This window comes from Lissotriton helveticus, chromosome 10, assembly GCF_964261635.1.
Source record: "Lissotriton helveticus chromosome 10, aLisHel1.1, whole genome shotgun sequence".
Classification (NCBI taxonomy): Eukaryota; Metazoa; Chordata; class Amphibia; order Caudata; family Salamandridae; genus Lissotriton; species Lissotriton helveticus.
Genome location: NC_136071.1, coordinates 85611558 through 85629886, shown reverse-complemented (window position 1 = coordinate 85629886; position 18329 = coordinate 85611558). Strand labels below are relative to the sequence as shown.

The 18329-nt window shown below is 42.4% G+C and overlaps 1 protein-coding gene across 10 annotated transcripts in view; it reads left to right on the top strand.

The window, feature by feature from the left end:
* Positions 1 to 18329, top strand: part of TNRC6A (trinucleotide repeat containing adaptor 6A) — a 281908-nt gene that overhangs the window by 63992 nt on the left and 199587 nt on the right. For 8 of the 10 annotated variants that reach the window (XM_078664809.1, XM_078664811.1, XM_078664808.1 and 5 more), the window contains one exon: positions 11150 to 11237. In XM_078664809.1, coding sequence (XP_078520935.1) covers positions 11150 to 11237 — 88 coding nt within the window. Of the gene's footprint in view, positions 1 to 5827; positions 5904 to 11149; positions 11238 to 18329 lie in introns of all 10 variants that reach the window. The other 2 variants (XM_078664812.1, XM_078664810.1) reach the window with 1 other exon arrangement.

The window sequence follows — 18329 nt, the reverse complement described above, 5'->3', positions numbered from 1 at the left end:
TCTTTTCCCCAGGCTCTCCCTCCCTGACTGTTTTTTTTTGTTTTTTTTAACTTTTTTTTCCCCCAGCCCCTTTTGTTGCTTCCTTGCCCCCACCCACTTCCAGCTCCCTTAAGGTCCTTTATGTTTTTATTTAAAGTATTTTGAAGAGCCTGGCTGCTGCCATTTGCTGTGGTGCATGTCAAAATGTGCTTTCGGGCAGGTCATTTTATTTAAAAAAATATATATATATATTTGCTGAACCAACAGATGTCCTTCAGTTGTGATTGCTAAATTAAAAAAAAAACTGCACCCACATCATCCCTCGACCACGCCTACGAATGTATGCATTCCCCGCTTTTGCACCTTTTGTCATTTCATTTCAAAAAAGCTTTATTCGATCATTAAAAAACAATCATAAAAGCACATAAAATACATCACAGCATTACAGGCCGGTTACAATGTTAAATACTTGCAATCACTAACAGAAGGAGACACATGTTAATATATCAAAAGATCAGGTCAGGCACCTTTTGTCTTAAACACACAGCAGTGGCAATTTTACATTTTGCCAATGCTGCACTGAATTGACTAAAAGCAAAGACAAAAAGAATAGTTCAAAAAGGTGCTGCCTTTTGGCTTTGACACTGCAGTCGACTTTTCTTTTAATTATTTTGCAAATGTTTTGTGCATGTTTTTTTCTTGCAGATTGAGGAATGGGTGAATTCCAGAATCGACAAATGGATGCATGAGTGCAAAAATTAGTGAACGAGTGCATTTGTAAAAAAGGTGTTGAGTAGCTAAACCCACTAGCGACTGAAGAAGAGTGGTCACTTAGAAGTCAGACTTATTGGCATTGTCGGTGCTTGTTTGCTTATTGCCCTAATTTGGGATCTGTCGGAAGCTTCATGTCCTCAGCGCCTGTCCTGCTTACCTTGCCACGTGCCTGCTAGTTGAGTTTAGACTTTTCTACTTGTACCTATTGGTCGTCTGCCTCCTGGCTTGTGGCTGCTACATTAGCTATCTGCACTTTCAGAGCACAGCAGTGACACTTAACTCCCAAAGTCTTACGGTAGGTGGAACCTGCTACCTTTTTGAAAGTGAAATTGTTTGCACACCCACCTCACCTATTGCAGCGATGCCACGCCAGTAATGACCCTTCTTCGCAATAAAACACACAAATAGGAGGTTTGCACGGCCCCCCTCCGTTTGGCCGTCAGACCTGTGTGCAAGCTGCCGACAGAGGCACTTCCTGCGGCTGAAGGGTCGGTGTGCCGGCTGCATCGGGCTCCCATCTCTTCACGTGCAGCAGGGCAGGCATTGATTGCATTGGAGAGGATGCCAGTGGTAAGCCTTGTGGAAAGCCCCACGCACAATCTTTTTCTGTGCTGAAACTGTGTATGCGACTTGTTACCCATCGTCTTTCACCTTATCGGCCGTTGATGCGGTTTTGGTATATTTTTTCTCCAGGCCGTGCCGGACGGGCCTCTCGCAGTCAGTTCAGGCCATGCAGTGCTGCTTGCCAGCATCCTCTCGGGAGGTGTTTTTTTTTTTTTTTTTTTTGCGACAGCTTCAAGGTTTTCTTTGTAAGGCTGTGTTTGCGTTTCAGCATTCCTGCGATAACGACGAGGATGCGTGTGTGTGTGTGTGGTGGGGCAGGAGGAGGGTTGGGGGTTCGTTGTCTGTCGGGGAGGCTTCACAAAGTAAAACTGGCGACCAGTGAATCTTATACAAAGCAATTCTCCAACCTGCGTAAACACCAAAAATAAAATGTTTGAAAAGGTGGAAATTAGGCAGGCGCCTTACAACATTTTCCAACTTGATTCGTGCATTTCTGAGCAGCTTAAGCCTGCTCTTGCGGCCTGTATTGCTTAATGGCATCCTGTCTGGAATGCAGAGCTTGTCCCTGCCACTCAAAATGCTGGGATTGCTGAATTTAACTCCTATGTGCCTGCACACAAGACTCCGTGAGTGCGAAGCAAGACTATGGTGCAGATAGCCACAGGTTGCTTGCATGCGTGCCTGTCTTTGTTGAGGGTGGGTAGCGGGTGTTTGTTGTGTTGTTGCATAATGCAGTTGGGTATTAATCACTTTTAATTGTCTGTCGCCTCATTCTGCTCGGGCCCATCATTGTGGGCCGACCAGCTACCAGGGATTAACTCTTTCTGCAGGCGGTGTAAAGCCCCTTGCTCCACAGTTCATACATCTGAATTGCGGGACAGAATTTTAGGAGGGCAATTCATAAGGGGCTAAAACCTTAAAAACAAAGTAAATTCTTCCTGCTTCTACCTGCTCCTGAGCCTGACTGGACTCAGATGGAGCTGCAGAGCAGATAGAAAGGAGGTCTCGACCTCTGTTGATCCTTCTCCAACCCTCCGTCTAAAATTTCCACACAGTGTGTCGCAGAAGTGGACATGCTAGATCAGGGAAGCTTGAGGGACTCGGACGTACCGATTTGAATATTGGGACAGGTCACAAACTCAGTCTGCTGTTCCTGTGCTGATTACAGTAGAGCTCTCAAAACCCAGTGTCCTAATGGTGCTGGATGGTGCGTTCATGCAAGCAAACCACATCCTGGACCTCCCAATCCAGCTTCTAAAGCAACCACAGCATCGAGACCACCCTCATCGCCGCCACAGACTACGACTGTGCCCTCCTCGACTGCGGCAGCCCTCATCCTCTTGGACCTCTCAGCCTCCTTTGATACCTTCTCCCACTGACTATGCACAAGACTCCAGGACGACGGCATCCGTGACAAGGCCCTGGAATCGATCTGCTCCTTCCTCACTGGCCGAATACAGAGTTAGACTATTTCTGTTCCTCTCGGAACCTACAGAGATCAGCTGTGGAGTGCCTCTGGGCTACTCCCTGAGCCCAACTCTGTTCAACATCTACATGGCCCCGCTTGCAGACATTGTCTGGATCCACGGACTCAACATAGTCTCCTATGCCGACAATATCCTAAGTTGGCAGGGTATGCTCAGGCGTGAGTCCCTTGCTCACTTTGCCACTGGATTCAAGCTAGCCTGGATGATGACGGCTGTAATGCCAGAAACCGGTCCCAGAATGCTTGTTTCCGGTCCAGGGAAGACGTGGCTTTGGCAGTTCGGGCTGGACTGTTCCCATGAGGCACAGGGTCAGACTGATTAGCATATGCCATATCTGAACTGGGGTGGCGGAGTGAGCTAAAGAATGGTGATGGATTAAACCCAGATCAGTTGACTGGGGGTCAGTGTTTGATTTGCTCAAACGCTCCGTCCATCATCCCCTTTTGTATCGCCTTTCATTATTAACCAATGACACCTAAGGAATCTGACACAACTTTTCCCAGTGAATCCATCAGGCTGCTAGACTTTACCAATGGCTTTACACTAAATCCAACACAGGCTTCCTGAGGTGTGCATGAACTGGCAACCATCAGACATAGTTATAAAATTACAAATGTTTAAAATTACAGTTAGAAAAACAATATATAACTCCTGAGTAGGGCGTAGAAAGAAACATCATAGCAAAATTTTACACTCTGGGTTTGTCAGATTGGGTGACCAACACCTTTGCTACTGTGATAATGTGTCAGATTACATGTAACTAATACCGGTCTACAGCATGTAACATAATGCAATAACAACCCACAGTTAGAGGCCTATTGGCAGTCTTTGAGATTCCATGTAACAATATACCCAACAACAGGCTTTACAACAGCGTAGCAACAACCTACCCTTAAATGTCTATTACGTTTGACACTTTTTTCACTATAAATAAATCTGGCTTATTGCTGTTGTCATAACTTTCGTAATTGGCAGACCAGATCCATGGGATTGGAAAATAAATGTTTCAAAGTACATCAATTCAGGCCTAACCTTAGTCACCTAACAAACTCGGACCCACTGTTTTGAGCGCAATCCACAAGACAACCACAAAGCACACAGCTATAAAATTACAACATTACAGTTGTCTTAGCAAAGACTGTGTCTAATAGGGCTTAACAAGGATGCTCTCTGAGCAAATCTTCTATATCCTCAATTTGTCCGAGGTAGCAGACACCAAAACCCATGCCTACTACAGTAATCTGTAAGATTCCGTGCAACAAAATGCATATCAGTAGGCTTTAGTATATAATAATACCAATCCTCCCTTGAATGCCTATTGACTTTAACTTGTCCTTTTCACAGTCAATACTTCAGGCCTTCTGCCTTCATTTTAACACTTCATAACAAACCAATCAGGTCTATAGCTATAATCATTGGCTTTCCACCAAAACCAATTCAGTCATGCTGCACTGAGTATGAACTTTGCCACAAGCTAAACATATGGGTTGAGCCTACACACACTCAGTAGTACTTTGAAAGCTCTTTTTTTGTTGATCACAAGGTCAGTCGACACCTGTGCTACCAAGCCGGACACAAAGATCCACTTTGAGAAGTGTAGTCCTGGACTCCCCACCCCCAATACTGATCTAACACACAACTGGAGTCTGAAGTCTAAAGTTAATTTTAGATGAAAAGGTGCATGGACTATAAAACAGCTATACATTCCTTATCACTACCTTCCTCCTATATGGGCTGCTGCGGAAAAAAACAGCATTTCTAAATTATTTATTAACGCCACTTTAACATAACTGCCCTTTTTTTGCCCGAGAAAGGTCAAGGCAGCTATACTGCTGCTAGCTCAGGTAGTTGGATATACCAAATCACAGCGGTGTAAAGAAGCCATTTTTTTTGTGTGAATGCATACATCTGCTCAATCAAAACCTGTAGTTCTGTCCACCAATATGTGGGCGGAGCCAAATCCCTTTAATGGCATACTCCTGATTTAAAAATAAAAATATTTGGTCAATTCAGGTCTAGCAACAACTGCGCTGCAAAGGCGGGCCTAAAAATAACTTAAGATCAGCAGTTATTTTCCTGCGCTACTCCATTGGTGATGGTCCCATTATTCTGTTGGGTGTTCTTAAAGTGTGATACTTATCAGTGGCCTCCACCCACATCACAAGGTTTGGGCTAATCAGGAATGGTGAAAAGTGTTATTGCTCCCTGTACATCTGATTGCTTTAGAACCTGGCCACCTACTTGCCCGGCTTTTCTACTTACATCCCACATTTCATCCCCGTGCATCTGCTGGTCAGTTTTCAGTCTCTACTGGCTCCTTAAACCAGAATCACTGCTTCCTTGGTCTTGTCACATCTGTCAGTTTGCAGAGAGCTTGCAAGAGATGATGGGTTGCGGTTGAGAGAAGCTCTTCTGACCCAGACATTACTGTCATGGACTGCCACCCATAGAAAGTTTAAGCTGGAGGCAGTTGTAGCCTCGTGTGGGCTGAACCGATTGTGGCAATACAATTTCTTTATAGTTGCCATTGTGTAATGGCTAACTAGGTGTTCAGGATTATTCTTTGCTTCATTTTATTTCAAAACGTCAGAAATTATCCATTTTAACTATTTCAGTCATTTTTCATGAAAGTGAAAGCAGATGTTAACTAGTATAATGTCCACATAGGGAAAAATCTTTATGTATGATGCTTCTTAATAATTTTGACCTCATTGAGTTAAGAACTAGGTTTCTAAATCTGCAACTATGTATGAAATGTTGAATAACATCTTAAACCATAAAATATTTTTTTTTTAAAAGAATAAAAAAAACCCTCATATTCCAGGCAACAAAACAAATCTTTGTCTGGTGCTTAGTTTCTTGCATTTCAAATTCTTTCAAAATTGCTGTGTTAGACTCCTCACACTTCAGGCTTCTCCAACAAGAAGGGGTTTGGTGCCCTTTTAGAACCTTGCGCCGTTGCTGTCATTAGTAGATAGAAACTTGTCCCACTCCTCATGCTTTTTGTATGCATTACTCTTTAGATTCATCTTTGCTGAAGGATGCAGGAATTGACCAGAACCTCTATGCATGAAGTCTATTTTCTTCAAGACTGGTCAGGTACTGTTCTTCTTAGTGTTTTGAGCTATGACCTGATGTTACCAATATTAAGAAGGAAAGTCTTAGGCAGAGTAAAGAAAATGTAACTTCCTTGGCGGGTTATTATTTCTAGACCTAGCTTAAATCCTTTCACTGTACCACGGAGCTATCTCCTCATTGATTATGTATTTTCCCAGTCTTGACCGGCGTGGCATTCGGGCGGTAGGAGCGAGCTTGATGGGGATTGCTGGCAACACATAGGGCAGAATACTGGGTCTAGAGAGACCGAAGTACACTCCTAGTGATGAAGCAGTATTATAACTTGAAAGTGACAACTGCCTTTTAGAGCAGGTTTTGTAGGTCTGGCCTAGAGACCTCATTCTGTTGTTCAGTTCAACACTTCTTTGATGCATAAGAGACGCAACAGTTACAAAAAATGTTTAAAATAAAGGGATTTTTGTCGCCGGTTTTGCCAACTGTTTTTATTGTCCCCCATATTAGGGCTATGAAATCTGTGGTTTGAAATTAATGCTTCATTTATGGCTATTGAAAAATAAGCGTGATAGTTTACTGATCTCTGAGGTTGGTATTCAGCCTTTTTGATGATCAGAGCTTTTTTTTTAACTACAATTTAGGATATAGGTCTAACTTTTGTGCATTTGTTTTTTTAACTTCAAACTGTGCTTTTCTGCTGTGTATTAGTTCATATGGTGTTTGTGTAACAGCAAACATTTGTCTTCCCCCTAAAATCAGCGGTAACATTTCATTGGAAAGATTTTACATTTGTGTGGGGGTTTTGTGGTCTTCATTCATAGTAGCAAACTTTTCTAGCACCACATGTTTGTATCCTTTGCTATCCAATCCTTTGTGGCTAAGACTAGAGGAACTGATTGATCTTGTAAGTTGAGGATGGGGTAGGGATCACAGGGCTGCACAGCATCCTTTTAGAAAGACATGCCAACCTGGGATAAGAGAGTGGCACAAACTAGGATCACAATCAAGAGATCGGAAGGAAATCCCATCACTCGTCTTCTGGGCCTTAATACTTTGCCAACAGTCAATACACCATAAGTCTTAACTACTAACAGTCTAACGTCCTTTCATCTCACCTCACCTTATGACGTAGGACTACACTAATGGCTGTGCTTCAGCTCTTTTAGTGTTTTTGAGCATGGGCCTTTGGGTGGTGTATGTTGGAAGTAATTCGTAACTAAGCGCAGTAATGCAGCAGATGGATGACTGTTCCTACTGCAATGTAATATTTACAAGGCATATTGCTTTAATAATGGACACGATTCAAGCTAGTAGTGTTTTGACCACTGCTGATTATGTGAATTGGCTCAAGCCTGAATGCTGCCAATCCCTGTGCAAAACACAGATTAAGTAATTTGGTTATCAGTATAGGGGAGATTGGTTGTTCTGAATGACCAGGTCTGCTTTGCTTTGGAAGGACTGATCCGGGGCATAATTTTTCTTGTGCTGCTCGGTTTCATGGTTCATTTTAGGTTAACCAGCTCATTGTAAATCTTCACAAATTATCACATCTGGGGGCAATTTTTATCTTCAGTCCCAGTATCTCTTACATGGCTTTTTTACCCTGACCTACATAAAAGCATTGCCTTAGAAAATTGGCAGTTGCTGTAGAAAACATACTTTAATTCGCACTAACTCTTTCAAGCTTAAGATCACTGTTGTAATAATAATTTTGTTGGCCAAGACAGAAAGCTTACTTCATTTAATGATGCAGAAAGGTGAGGCTAGTGTGGCGCAGGATTTAAACTGAAATTGGCTTGCCTGTTCCTGGTGTATATTGAAGAGCTTTCTCAAGATGCACATTTTATCTCAAGCAGAGGCATGTCCTGGACTGTATTCATGACCCTCCAGGTTATGTTTAGCTATAGGAATTTGTGCAACATTCTTAACCGCATTGGTGCGGCGCATTTTCCCGCTGTGCGCTGAAGATTGCGGAATCCCGCGGTTCATGACGAGCTCAGCTTGTCATGAGCGTACAAGAGGTGTACCTCATCGTCATCAGCGTCGATGTGGTTAAACCACTCCGGCACAAGGGCCTCCAAAGTACAATCCACCTAGTTGCAAGACCTTGTTAATCACTTCATTTGAAGGTTATAGATATCAGTGGAACGTTACCTAGCCGTTAGAAATGCCTTTAAAGACTCTCCTCCCATCACAGTATCTGTACAACTGCTTCAGTGCCTTCTACCCTCTTTTCAGCACTAAGCGGCCAAACTGAATATGCCAAAGTGTAAACTCTTCCTCCTATGAGACTGATAACCTAATGTTTGTGGTTAGAAGGCTACTGAAGGCTTACGTCTGGGTGTTTTTCAGTGACATTAATTCAGATCATCCAAGCCCTCTTAGATCTTGATCATTCTGTGTCCTTCTGAAAGTCCTCAGTGAAGGATGAGGACTTTGGTAATGGGCACTCATAACTATCAAGAAGCAAACCTTTGTACAACGGCATCACTTTATCCAACCTGTGCATTTTATTCATTATTAACTGAATACTAAATCCCATATTCTATCATTGAAGCAAAGCTAGTATGTCAACGGCTGTGGTGAACCTTTTTATGTAAGTTGGTTAGAGTTTTATGTGCACAATTTGACTCGGAGCTGTCTTTAAAAGAAAATTGAGCTAGCTCTAAAGTTTCTTTATTTGAACCTCTAATAGTCTCTCCATTAATGCACAAATTTAGTTTTTGGTCTTTAAGTGATTGTTAGCCACGGAAGTTACTGATTGGGTTTCAGCAAGCGACTGAATGATTGTGAGGGCGATATTTCTAGGTCAATAAGACATGTATATTTACACTTAAGAAGAGATGAAGATGAGTATTTTATATGAACTTGACAAGTTGAAGCATATAGATGTTCACACACTAGAAGGGATCCCTCGGACTAAACATCTAGTAATGAATGAATGGTTGGTTGGTTTGTAAATTAGGGGAATCCTTTCCAACCAGTCTTGTGGGCCACAAAGTACTCCACACCAAGTGAATTACCCAAGTTTATGGGGCCTGGAAGTATTTTTGCAAAGTACAGTTGAAGACTGCTAATGGGATCTAAATGGATGAGCGCCACTTTTTTAGGTTGAGCCTGGGCAATGCATGCGCTGCTCTGTGAGCCATGCTGTATTGGAGTATGTACTTGAAGCCCCACCTACTCGCCACCCATATTTGTCATTGGCTTGTCATTGTCCTTCTTAAATGCTGACATCCGATTTGATATTAGGCTTGTTAGTCCCTCTTTGGTACCGCCTTGTCTTCATTTGTAACCTCCCATGAGTACTGGCCCTTTTACTTCAGTTGTTACTAGGTACGTCTTCTTTAGTCTGTAAGCTCTATTTTCTTTGAGTTTCTCTTACTTCAGGAGGGCCCGAGGGTCTCTTGTGCGAGTTGTGACCACATGCTTATTTATGTAACTCACAACAAACTGGGAGCCCTTCAGGGGCTTTGGGAAACCGAAGGAGGCAGCTTTGCATTTTGAATGCCGTAGATCTCGCATTTGCGAGAGTTTAAGCTATTTGCATTGTAAATGGCAGTTCCTTTTAAGGCATTGTCATTTACAATGCCAATAGCTCTAACTCTCGTAAATGCGAGTCCGATTGCATTGCAGATGCTTGTTGTCCTAATTTCATGTGTTTAGTGCAATCTTTTATATCGTCGTCTCTTTTAATCTCATTGGTGCTCCCTGTTATTTACCTCTTAAAATAAGAGTATGCAGCAGAGGCGAAAAAGAAATGCATAATTTCTGTATAACAACAATTGTTCTTTTCCCACCAAACTAGCTTCTGAGAGGAAACTAGCATACAAAGTTTAGGTATTTGGTCAACAGTTTGAAAATGTATTCGAAAAACTAGAATCTGGTTGGGTAAAAGCTTGAAAAAAGTTACATTTCTGATCATTGAGAGACTAGGATTGGATTATGGTTATGGTTTTGTTAAGTGTAAGTATAATGACGGCTATGATGGTCCAAGGATAATGTGAGTGTTAACATTATAAATAATGTTAATATTTCTAACGTGTGATAAATCTAATGCAAAATATGTGCAGCTTTGTTTACTAAGTCTTATTTTAGTGTTCTTTTTTTCAAATTGCGGTTTATGGACTTGGGTTAAAACTAAACCTAAAGTCGAAGTGTAAAGACCACTGATGTCATGTACAACCTCTCTGGGAGTGGCCCATTGACAGGGCTGAGAAACCACAGCAATTTCCCAGAATGGCACGAATGGCAGCAGTTGGGTGTGAATCTGCTAGTGCGTAGGTGTCTGGTTTGTAATCAAATTGACTTGTGACAGCCGGATATATGAGCAAGGAGTTGGTTGCTTCCCTCGCTGGATCGGACCAGTTCAGCCATTAATTGGGAAGAGTGGGATGGCATAATTTCTGTCTCTCAATGGTTGGTTTGAAGGTGTTATTGGAGGGTGTTTGTGAATATAGTGCAGATAGCTGACAAGAGATTGGGTACTTGGTGTCTCTACAGTAAAAGGATTTAGAACAACGGTTGGTGCATTCAATTTTTCAATGTTTTATTGCGTGTTGTAACCTTTTTCGAACATCTGCTGCTTGTGCACAACAGTTGTATGGTCTAAACAGTCAACTGAAGTGAAACGGAGAGAACCTTGTTTTGTCTGGAGCATTTTTTGTGTTTTGGGCGAATTAACATGGAATTTAATAATGTAAAGTCTAGTAAAAAGATGACCAAGTTTATCAAAGGTAGAATCTTTAAGTTGGAAGTGTCTCAACAGTGACTAGAACAATATTTTGTTTCTGATAGCTATTATTCGATGGACTTACTGTGATTGTGGATACCAAAAGCGTTGGTGGCCTAGTATCTTTACAATGCCTTCATTGGCCATTTGCTCAGCTTTTAGTTACAAGAAGTGCACAAGCCAACATTTATATTCCTATTGGAAGTTCTCCGAGGATTACAGAGCCCACATTAACAACGTCGCTGTGGGCTCTGTAATCCTCTGTGATGTAATGGAGTAGTGAATTTACCGAGATTTGGTTAACCAGTACAGAGTGGTTAGTGTTTCTTTCTCTGGTGGATGTCATGTAATGTGGGAATGGGGAGGTTAGGAAGGGATCTCGCAGGCTGATTATACAGTTGCATATTTACTCAATAGACTGGTATCCAGCCAGCCATTTGACCCAACTTGGTGGTCCCATTCTATCCATTTTCATAAATTCATGGTTGTACCTTTACTCCTGTGTTAATTCTAATAAGTAATTGTTTTTTTTCTCCCACAGGAATTTAGTGCAAGGCGAGGAAGAACGGTTGATGGAAGAAAGGCGAAAGAGAAAAGACAAAAAGAAAAAGGAAGCCGCTCAAAAGAAGGTACAGTAAAATTGCGAGCTTGGATAAAATTGCCAGCGTGGTAGGCATATGGTGGTGTTTAGAGTTGCTTGGTGGATCACTTGGGTGACTTCATTCATATCTCATTTTTGTTCTCTTCAGATGAAGCAGATGTTGCTTATAACCTGGGGCTCACTAATGTCTAAGTTTACTTAGTTCGTATATATCCCTGGATTTATTTTTGGGTCGAGCCTAGGCATGCTGTATCCAGTGTATGGCCATTGATTTGTTTATAGATTAAATTTGTCCCTCCTTTTGCTGGTTTGGCCAGGCCCTGGAGACTACCCCTGTTACATGCATTATTTCACAAAGGCCATAACTGTTTGTGTTGCGCATTACTGGTCTGCGCACTCCTGCAGCCTTGCCGTGAAGTGCGTTCGTGCTTCAGGCAAGCTCTCTATTACCAAAAAGCTCTGCTAATGCGTTGAAAGTGGAGGGGAGTTTTATATTGCAGCTTGCAGCTGCTGATCCTATCTGTTTGCAAAGCTCCCCTATCCTTAGTCTTGTCCAGGGCTCCAGGTATGTTGCAGCTGCTGGGACAGGGGAACCTTTATTGTCTCTACCCACAGAACTGATGACGTCAGCAGCCAGCTGGTCCCTTCTTCTGTCTTCTACAAGTTACTTCCTGGTTTGGGTCCTGGACGTGTATTGTGTCGACCTCTCTAGCTGGCTTTTCCGGGTCCTAGCTTTTCGGTTTGTCTATTCATCTTGCTGGACCTGGATCACATAGTCTGCCATAGCTGGCTGTTCCCAGTCCTGGCTCCAACGGCTGCTCCCTTCGTTATGGTACCTTTTTGTGAAGTGCTGCTAGCTGCTTCTCCGGTCCCGTCAGTAACTCCTCCCTTCTAAGTTCTCTAGGCAGTGCCGCAGCTGTGTCTCTGGTCACAGTGGTAATTCCTAATTCTTAGTCCGCCAGACAGAGCTGCTAGCTGCTTTAATACCGTCGGTAATTCCTCATTTCAAGTCCTCCAGGCAGTGCTGCAACTGTGTCTCTGGTCACAGTGGTAATTTCCCATTCTCAGTCCTCTTGGCAGTGCTGCAGCTACCTCTGTTCATACATCCCCCTACACTCCAAACCAAAAAACGTAGGTAAGACATTGTCGTTTACAACACCAATAGCTCTAACTCTTAAAAATGCGAGACCAATTGCATTGCAAATGCTTGTCCTACCATTGTAATAAAGGAGGCTCTTTAAGCACCGTGTAATATTTGTATTCCCTTTTGATCTTTTAAGTGTCCCATTTGTCTCTGAATACTGTTAGCATACTCATACAGTTTTTTTCAGTACCTGATTTTTAACCTTCATACACTTTATTATTTCTAAGGGTTTGATTTTTGACTTAGTGTTTTTTTTCTCCTTTTAACTCCTTTTTGGAATAGTCTTTCATGAAAATGTAATCGAGCAACATGTTGATCAGATGGCCATAGCAAATGCATTTATTCTCTGACTTTTGGTTTAGGATCCCCTAACCACCGTTTTCTCACTGTTTGCACCCAAACATGGAGTGGCGGATACAGAACAATTGGGTGGCAAAAGTAGATTGGGAACAGAAGTGCCTTTTGAATTTTTTTCAGAAGAGACTGTTCAGGCTAATGTTGTCAAAACCTGTCTGTCATGGATCAGTGATGAAGTAAGACGCTTATTAGGACTACAAATCATGTATGTTGGCCCTGGCACCAGTCTGCTCGCCCCACGCTTTCCTACAATGCTCACACACTTGTAGCCTGTAGAATTCAAACTGGTCGAAGGTTCTGAGACCTTTAACCATAATGTATCTCCTCTATTGATGCAATCAAAGAACAGACCTCAAAATGAAGTAAACGTGAAACAGTGGCATAACATCAGGAAAGTAGTGGCTACTGCACAAAGATAAGAATGATTAAACAGCTAGATGACATTCTAACTTCACTGATACCATATATAATCTAACTTCTCAAATATCCTAACCATACTATCTTCATCCCCAATTGGTTCATTACCATTGTCCCCAGCATCACTATCCGCAACATCCCGCAAAGCATCCGGTTGTCCACCTGTGAACTCAGCTTGAATCTTCAGGTTCAGCACCCCTGTGATGCACAGCCGCTGTCTTCACATTTCATCTTTGACCATTTGCCAGAACTATACAATTCAAATGCTCCAACTGCGCTTTGATCCCTCTAGAAACTTGGGCATCCCTATGAAAAATTCTTCTCCCTCTTCAAGAGTAACACCACCTCATTGATATTTGGAAGAAGTAAACTGTAAAGGTTCTGGAACAACTTGTAGACCAAACAGTACTCTTCGTTCATCCTCCTTCATAGGCTTCTTCTGTGCAGCCAAGTTTCTACGACTGAGGCTTGACAAAGTGAACGACCCTTCCACTTCTAATTTGGGTGAAGCAGAGGCTTCATACTCTCACTGATAGTTATTTGAGATGCATGTTTCTGATCTATGAGAACGTTTTGCAGACCTTCAAAACATATCAAAGGGAGATGTATTTGCAAATATCTTGGGAGTGAAATGTATCAACCGGGCATTGGCAAACCTAATGGGTACCACCTATTGGCTTTGACAATTATCTTCCCAAATGGCATTTACAAAACAAAATAAGGCGTGGTGTTCTACGCATGCATGCTCACACTTATGGATTATCATGCTACTAAGGCCCCAGTATGCGTACACCTCATGATACAGCAGCCATTTTCTTTTAATGTATTCTTCCAAGATTCAATCTTGGAGGGGGTAAATTCATTTTTTTCTCTGTGTGCCTCTGCTTAATTTCTTTTTTTATATATGTATAAAGAAGAGGCAGATTGGAGGTACTAGGTCTTTATTTTAATGCACTTTTTGTCCTGGCATAATTGCAAGCAAATATGTTAGTTGGACTCTTTCTCCTCTGACCCACTCAGGGTTGATATGTTTGTAAACATTCACACTCTGTAGAAGAGGCTTCCCATGTTTCATCCTGCTCAAAGAGTATCTAGCGGCACCTAAACCTGTACAATTAATCTGGTGCTTTGGGGAGTAGTGAAAGTGGAAAGGCAGTCGCTGAAGTTACATCCTGTTAGATTCTCTTTTGACAAACTACCAAACTTTCTTGCTCACTCAGCCAACACGTTCCATGGTAGAAAAGTTTCTTCATCAACACTATTTCAGCATTCTTCTCTTACACATTCCTAAAGCATCCAATAGAAATGTGCTCCTCTTGCAACTACTTTGGTCAGGATACTATGCTTGGAGCAGGGTTTCATTCAAAGAGTTCATCCTACCCTCAAATCCCTGCTGTTGAGGGCATCACCTTGCACACACTTTCCATTGGGCGTTTACCCTGCTTCGAACTAATTAATTGTAAGAGATTATTCCTTTTAATACTGTTTCAACTTGGCTATTTTGTTCAGTTATGCTACCCTCCCTTCTCTTTCCCGCTATAACCACACTTCAAACATATTCATTTGTGGCTTAATTGTTTTTCTTCTAATAACCAGGACACACCGGGAAATAGCAGATCTTTTTGATGATCTCTAGCACAGTTTGTAAAGATGTTCCCTCCTAGTGAGCATGCATAAGTACCAAAGTTAGTTTAGTGTTCTGAAACCTCCCACATGATGAGAGGGTCTAAGTAGACTGACATGGAAAAATATTCCATGCTACAATCTCATTATTAAACCAGTTCTTTTCCTGTAACACTGGTGATAAAGCATGGTATTGACGGAACTACTATCTACTGGCGGAATGCTGTTCTTTCTCACTATCGGTCAGTTATATTCTGCTAAGTTGACTGATTAATAACGAGCACTAGGTGTTTGTAGTTTGTAAGGTCGTCAATACCAATCCGAGGTACCTACAGTACTGGGCGAGTCGGAGTCCAAACTGCATGTTCATTCTTCCCATCATTAGGATTATTTGAGGTTTTTAGTCTGACAGGCAATCAGGGTGGCGCAAATGTACATAAAGAGACTGTTTTTTATAAAACGGTTTGTTTTCCATATTAAAGGCTCACGCAGTACGTGGCTTTATCATGTGACGAATACTGTTGTGCATCTGTGATACCATCGCACTCAGCAGAATACAGCCGTCAACCACCTTGTAGGGATTGCTACAATCCCATACTTGACCATTATCTCACGGGTGTGTATGATCCCTCTCACAAGTTGGGGAACTCTGGATAACCCTTGTTAGGTCAACCATTGTTTCCATATGTTTTCAAACCTACTTGGGGCATCCCCTTCTCTCAGACTGAATGTTCAGCATCCATAGTCCAATCCATACCATTGTATCAGTGCTCAAACGATTGACCCCACCCCCGTAGTCTTTCAATATTGCGCCTAGCCACCCCCATGCCCACATTACATAACAGCTGCTGATACCTTGTTACAGTCTCCTCTCCGCAGGTGCTCAATATGCATAACTTCTTCCTAGGGGTGAACTAGAAGGATAAAACTCCAGACAGGCAGTGGATTACCTTTTGCCAATACTTGTTAGTTCCTGAAGAGACCCATGCAGTGTGTAGAAACGTATCTACCAGGCCCCAACCCCATAGGCTTTAATTAATTACATATCATCAAAATGTAACCACTTTTGTCTTCGTATAGTAGACTCTACGGAGCACCTTAAGTTGTATCGGCCTGAATCCAGCTCTAGTTGCACCTTCCCTTGGCCCCTGTAGTGCCGCATCCCATACCTCATCAGAAGGGTCCTCCAGGCCGGGACCCCAGCTCTCCACGAGGCCCCCGCACTGGATCCGGGAAATAAATAAATCTTTTTTATATATAAACGAGAGTGCCTTCCTTGGCAGAGCTTCCGCCTATATCCTATCCTCTAAAGGGTTGGACTTTAACATTTTTATATCTTCAGGTATATCTACCCGCAAGGCATGTCTGAGAATTAGCTAACAAAACACCTTCCCCTTTGGCATATTCTTCCTTGAGCTTCCGGAAACTCTTAAGGACCCTACTACCCCAGACTTACTGATCCCAAATAAATCCCAGTCAGCAAAGCCCTTTTATTTGTTTATCTCATCTAGTTTCTGGGGGTCCTGTTGCTGAGTCTCCCTCTTTAAGGTTGCCTGCCATCCAAGAGTTTAAGCGTTCTGTCCCATATCCATAGGATAAGTGTTACAAATGCCGGCCAGTTTTGTCTGTGACTTGTAATATATAATGCAGCCAATATTCCCAGGCGACCCATTCAGCATCTGTTGTGTCTGGGCTTATGTGCCATTGAGTGAGAAGTCTGTCAATCATTGACCACCTCTTGCTGAGCAGCCCAACTTCTTCACATTCGGGAGGGCAGTGCCCCATCTTAAACCTCCCATACCAACTTGGAGAGAGCACTTAATGGCGCACCATAATTCCATAGCAACCGACAGATCCCACTGTCAACCAGCTGGAAACGTCCCTCTCGGACTCTATATGGACTATTTTGGAGGGTGGATATAAAATTGAGGAGTTTGAACATGGCCACCCTTCCTAGCATAGAAAGTGAAAGGGACCACCAGCAGTTCCCCACCCTCCCCAAACTTCCCTAAGATCGTTTGTAAATTAAGTTTTGGAAATAAATCTGGGTGTCTCGTGACATACCGTATTTTCTGGCGTATAAGACGACCCCCTAGTTTTCCTTTTAAAATGTAGGGTTTGGGCTATATTTGCTTGCTTATTAAATGACACCGGCGTATAAGACGACCCCCAACTTTTGAAAAGATTTTCAAGGGTTAAAAAGTCGTCTTATACGCCAGAAAATACGGTATATGTCTAGGTAACTAAACCCTTCCCTGTAGATCTGAAGTTGCCCCCTTTATGGTGCCCTGGGTATCCAGTTTCTCAGAGGCTAAATCTTCAATTTAGACCGGTTTATTTTGAAGCCACTGTCCCTCCCAAAGATCTGTACCATTTGCATCAATCTGTCGATTGGCAGCTCAGGAGTAGAGATGTGTGGAAGGACAGCTGCAAAGAGCCATGTTCTTTCTTTCCACTTTGCAACAAGGTGTGGGGTTCCTTTATTGCCCACCATTCATGCAGCTCCATTTGTCAAAGCGAACACAGTCAATATTGATCATGCCTCTACCTCAGTAATCTTCAGCACCTAAATATCAGTTTCATTTTTTTTAACTATGAAACCAATTGCATTCACTACTCCTGTGTGACCTAAGTGAATATTCCTACTATAGCTACAGATTGCTGCAATAGTGCTTACCCAGTGATGTTTTGTTTGAAATGCAACTGCACTAGTAAATCTGACCCTTAGGTTTGCTATATTTGGACTTTGTTGATGCTAAAATGTCAACTTAATTTAGTTTCGTGGATTATTAGGGTTGACTCTTGGAGGTAGACTTCTTCATGATCAAATTTAATTAAGTTGATCTTGGATTTATGTGGTGCAGCCTGGGGATTATGCCTAGTCCTGGGGGTCTGTAGGATAGTTAGTCTTAGCCCCCTAGGGCCTGTGGATTAGCCCCCCCCCGGGACTTGTGGTTTTGGTCATAGTCTGAGTTTTCACCTACAAGCTTTGGTCGAGAACTAATCTTAGACTTGTATGTGTTTAGTTAGGCTAGAGGGTGAAGGATTGGACCTTGGGGTTTCATGGATTGCGGGTTAAGAGCATAGGCTTCATATATTTAGGTTTTAAACGTTTCGTAGTAGCTTTTCAAAGATTTATCTTTAAACTTGGTAGGCGGTTGGCGCAAAGCAAAATGAAAAGCGTTTATTTCTGAGTGTGCATGTTGTCTTCTATGGCAACACCGCCTGATAGTTTATATGCAGGCTATAGTCTTTTGGCTACTTTGAAGATACCGCATATGTGTGGTGCCACATGTGGTCATGTGTGGACTTGCTTGCATTTGTGAGGCAGACATACTCCAATCCCTAGCACAGGTGTAGTAGGTAGTAAGCACAGTTAAAGTGATCTGTTTAAGTGGAAACCCAAAGACCACCCTGCTGACTGGTATGACTAGTCACCAAGGAATGCCATGTGTTCGCAGCAGCCTTCCACCAAGGGTGCTCTGAAACTAGTTCATGTATTTATTTATTTATATTTTTAAAGTTTTGTATAGCGCTAGCTAGACCCGTAGGTATCAGAGCGCTTCACATACATACTGT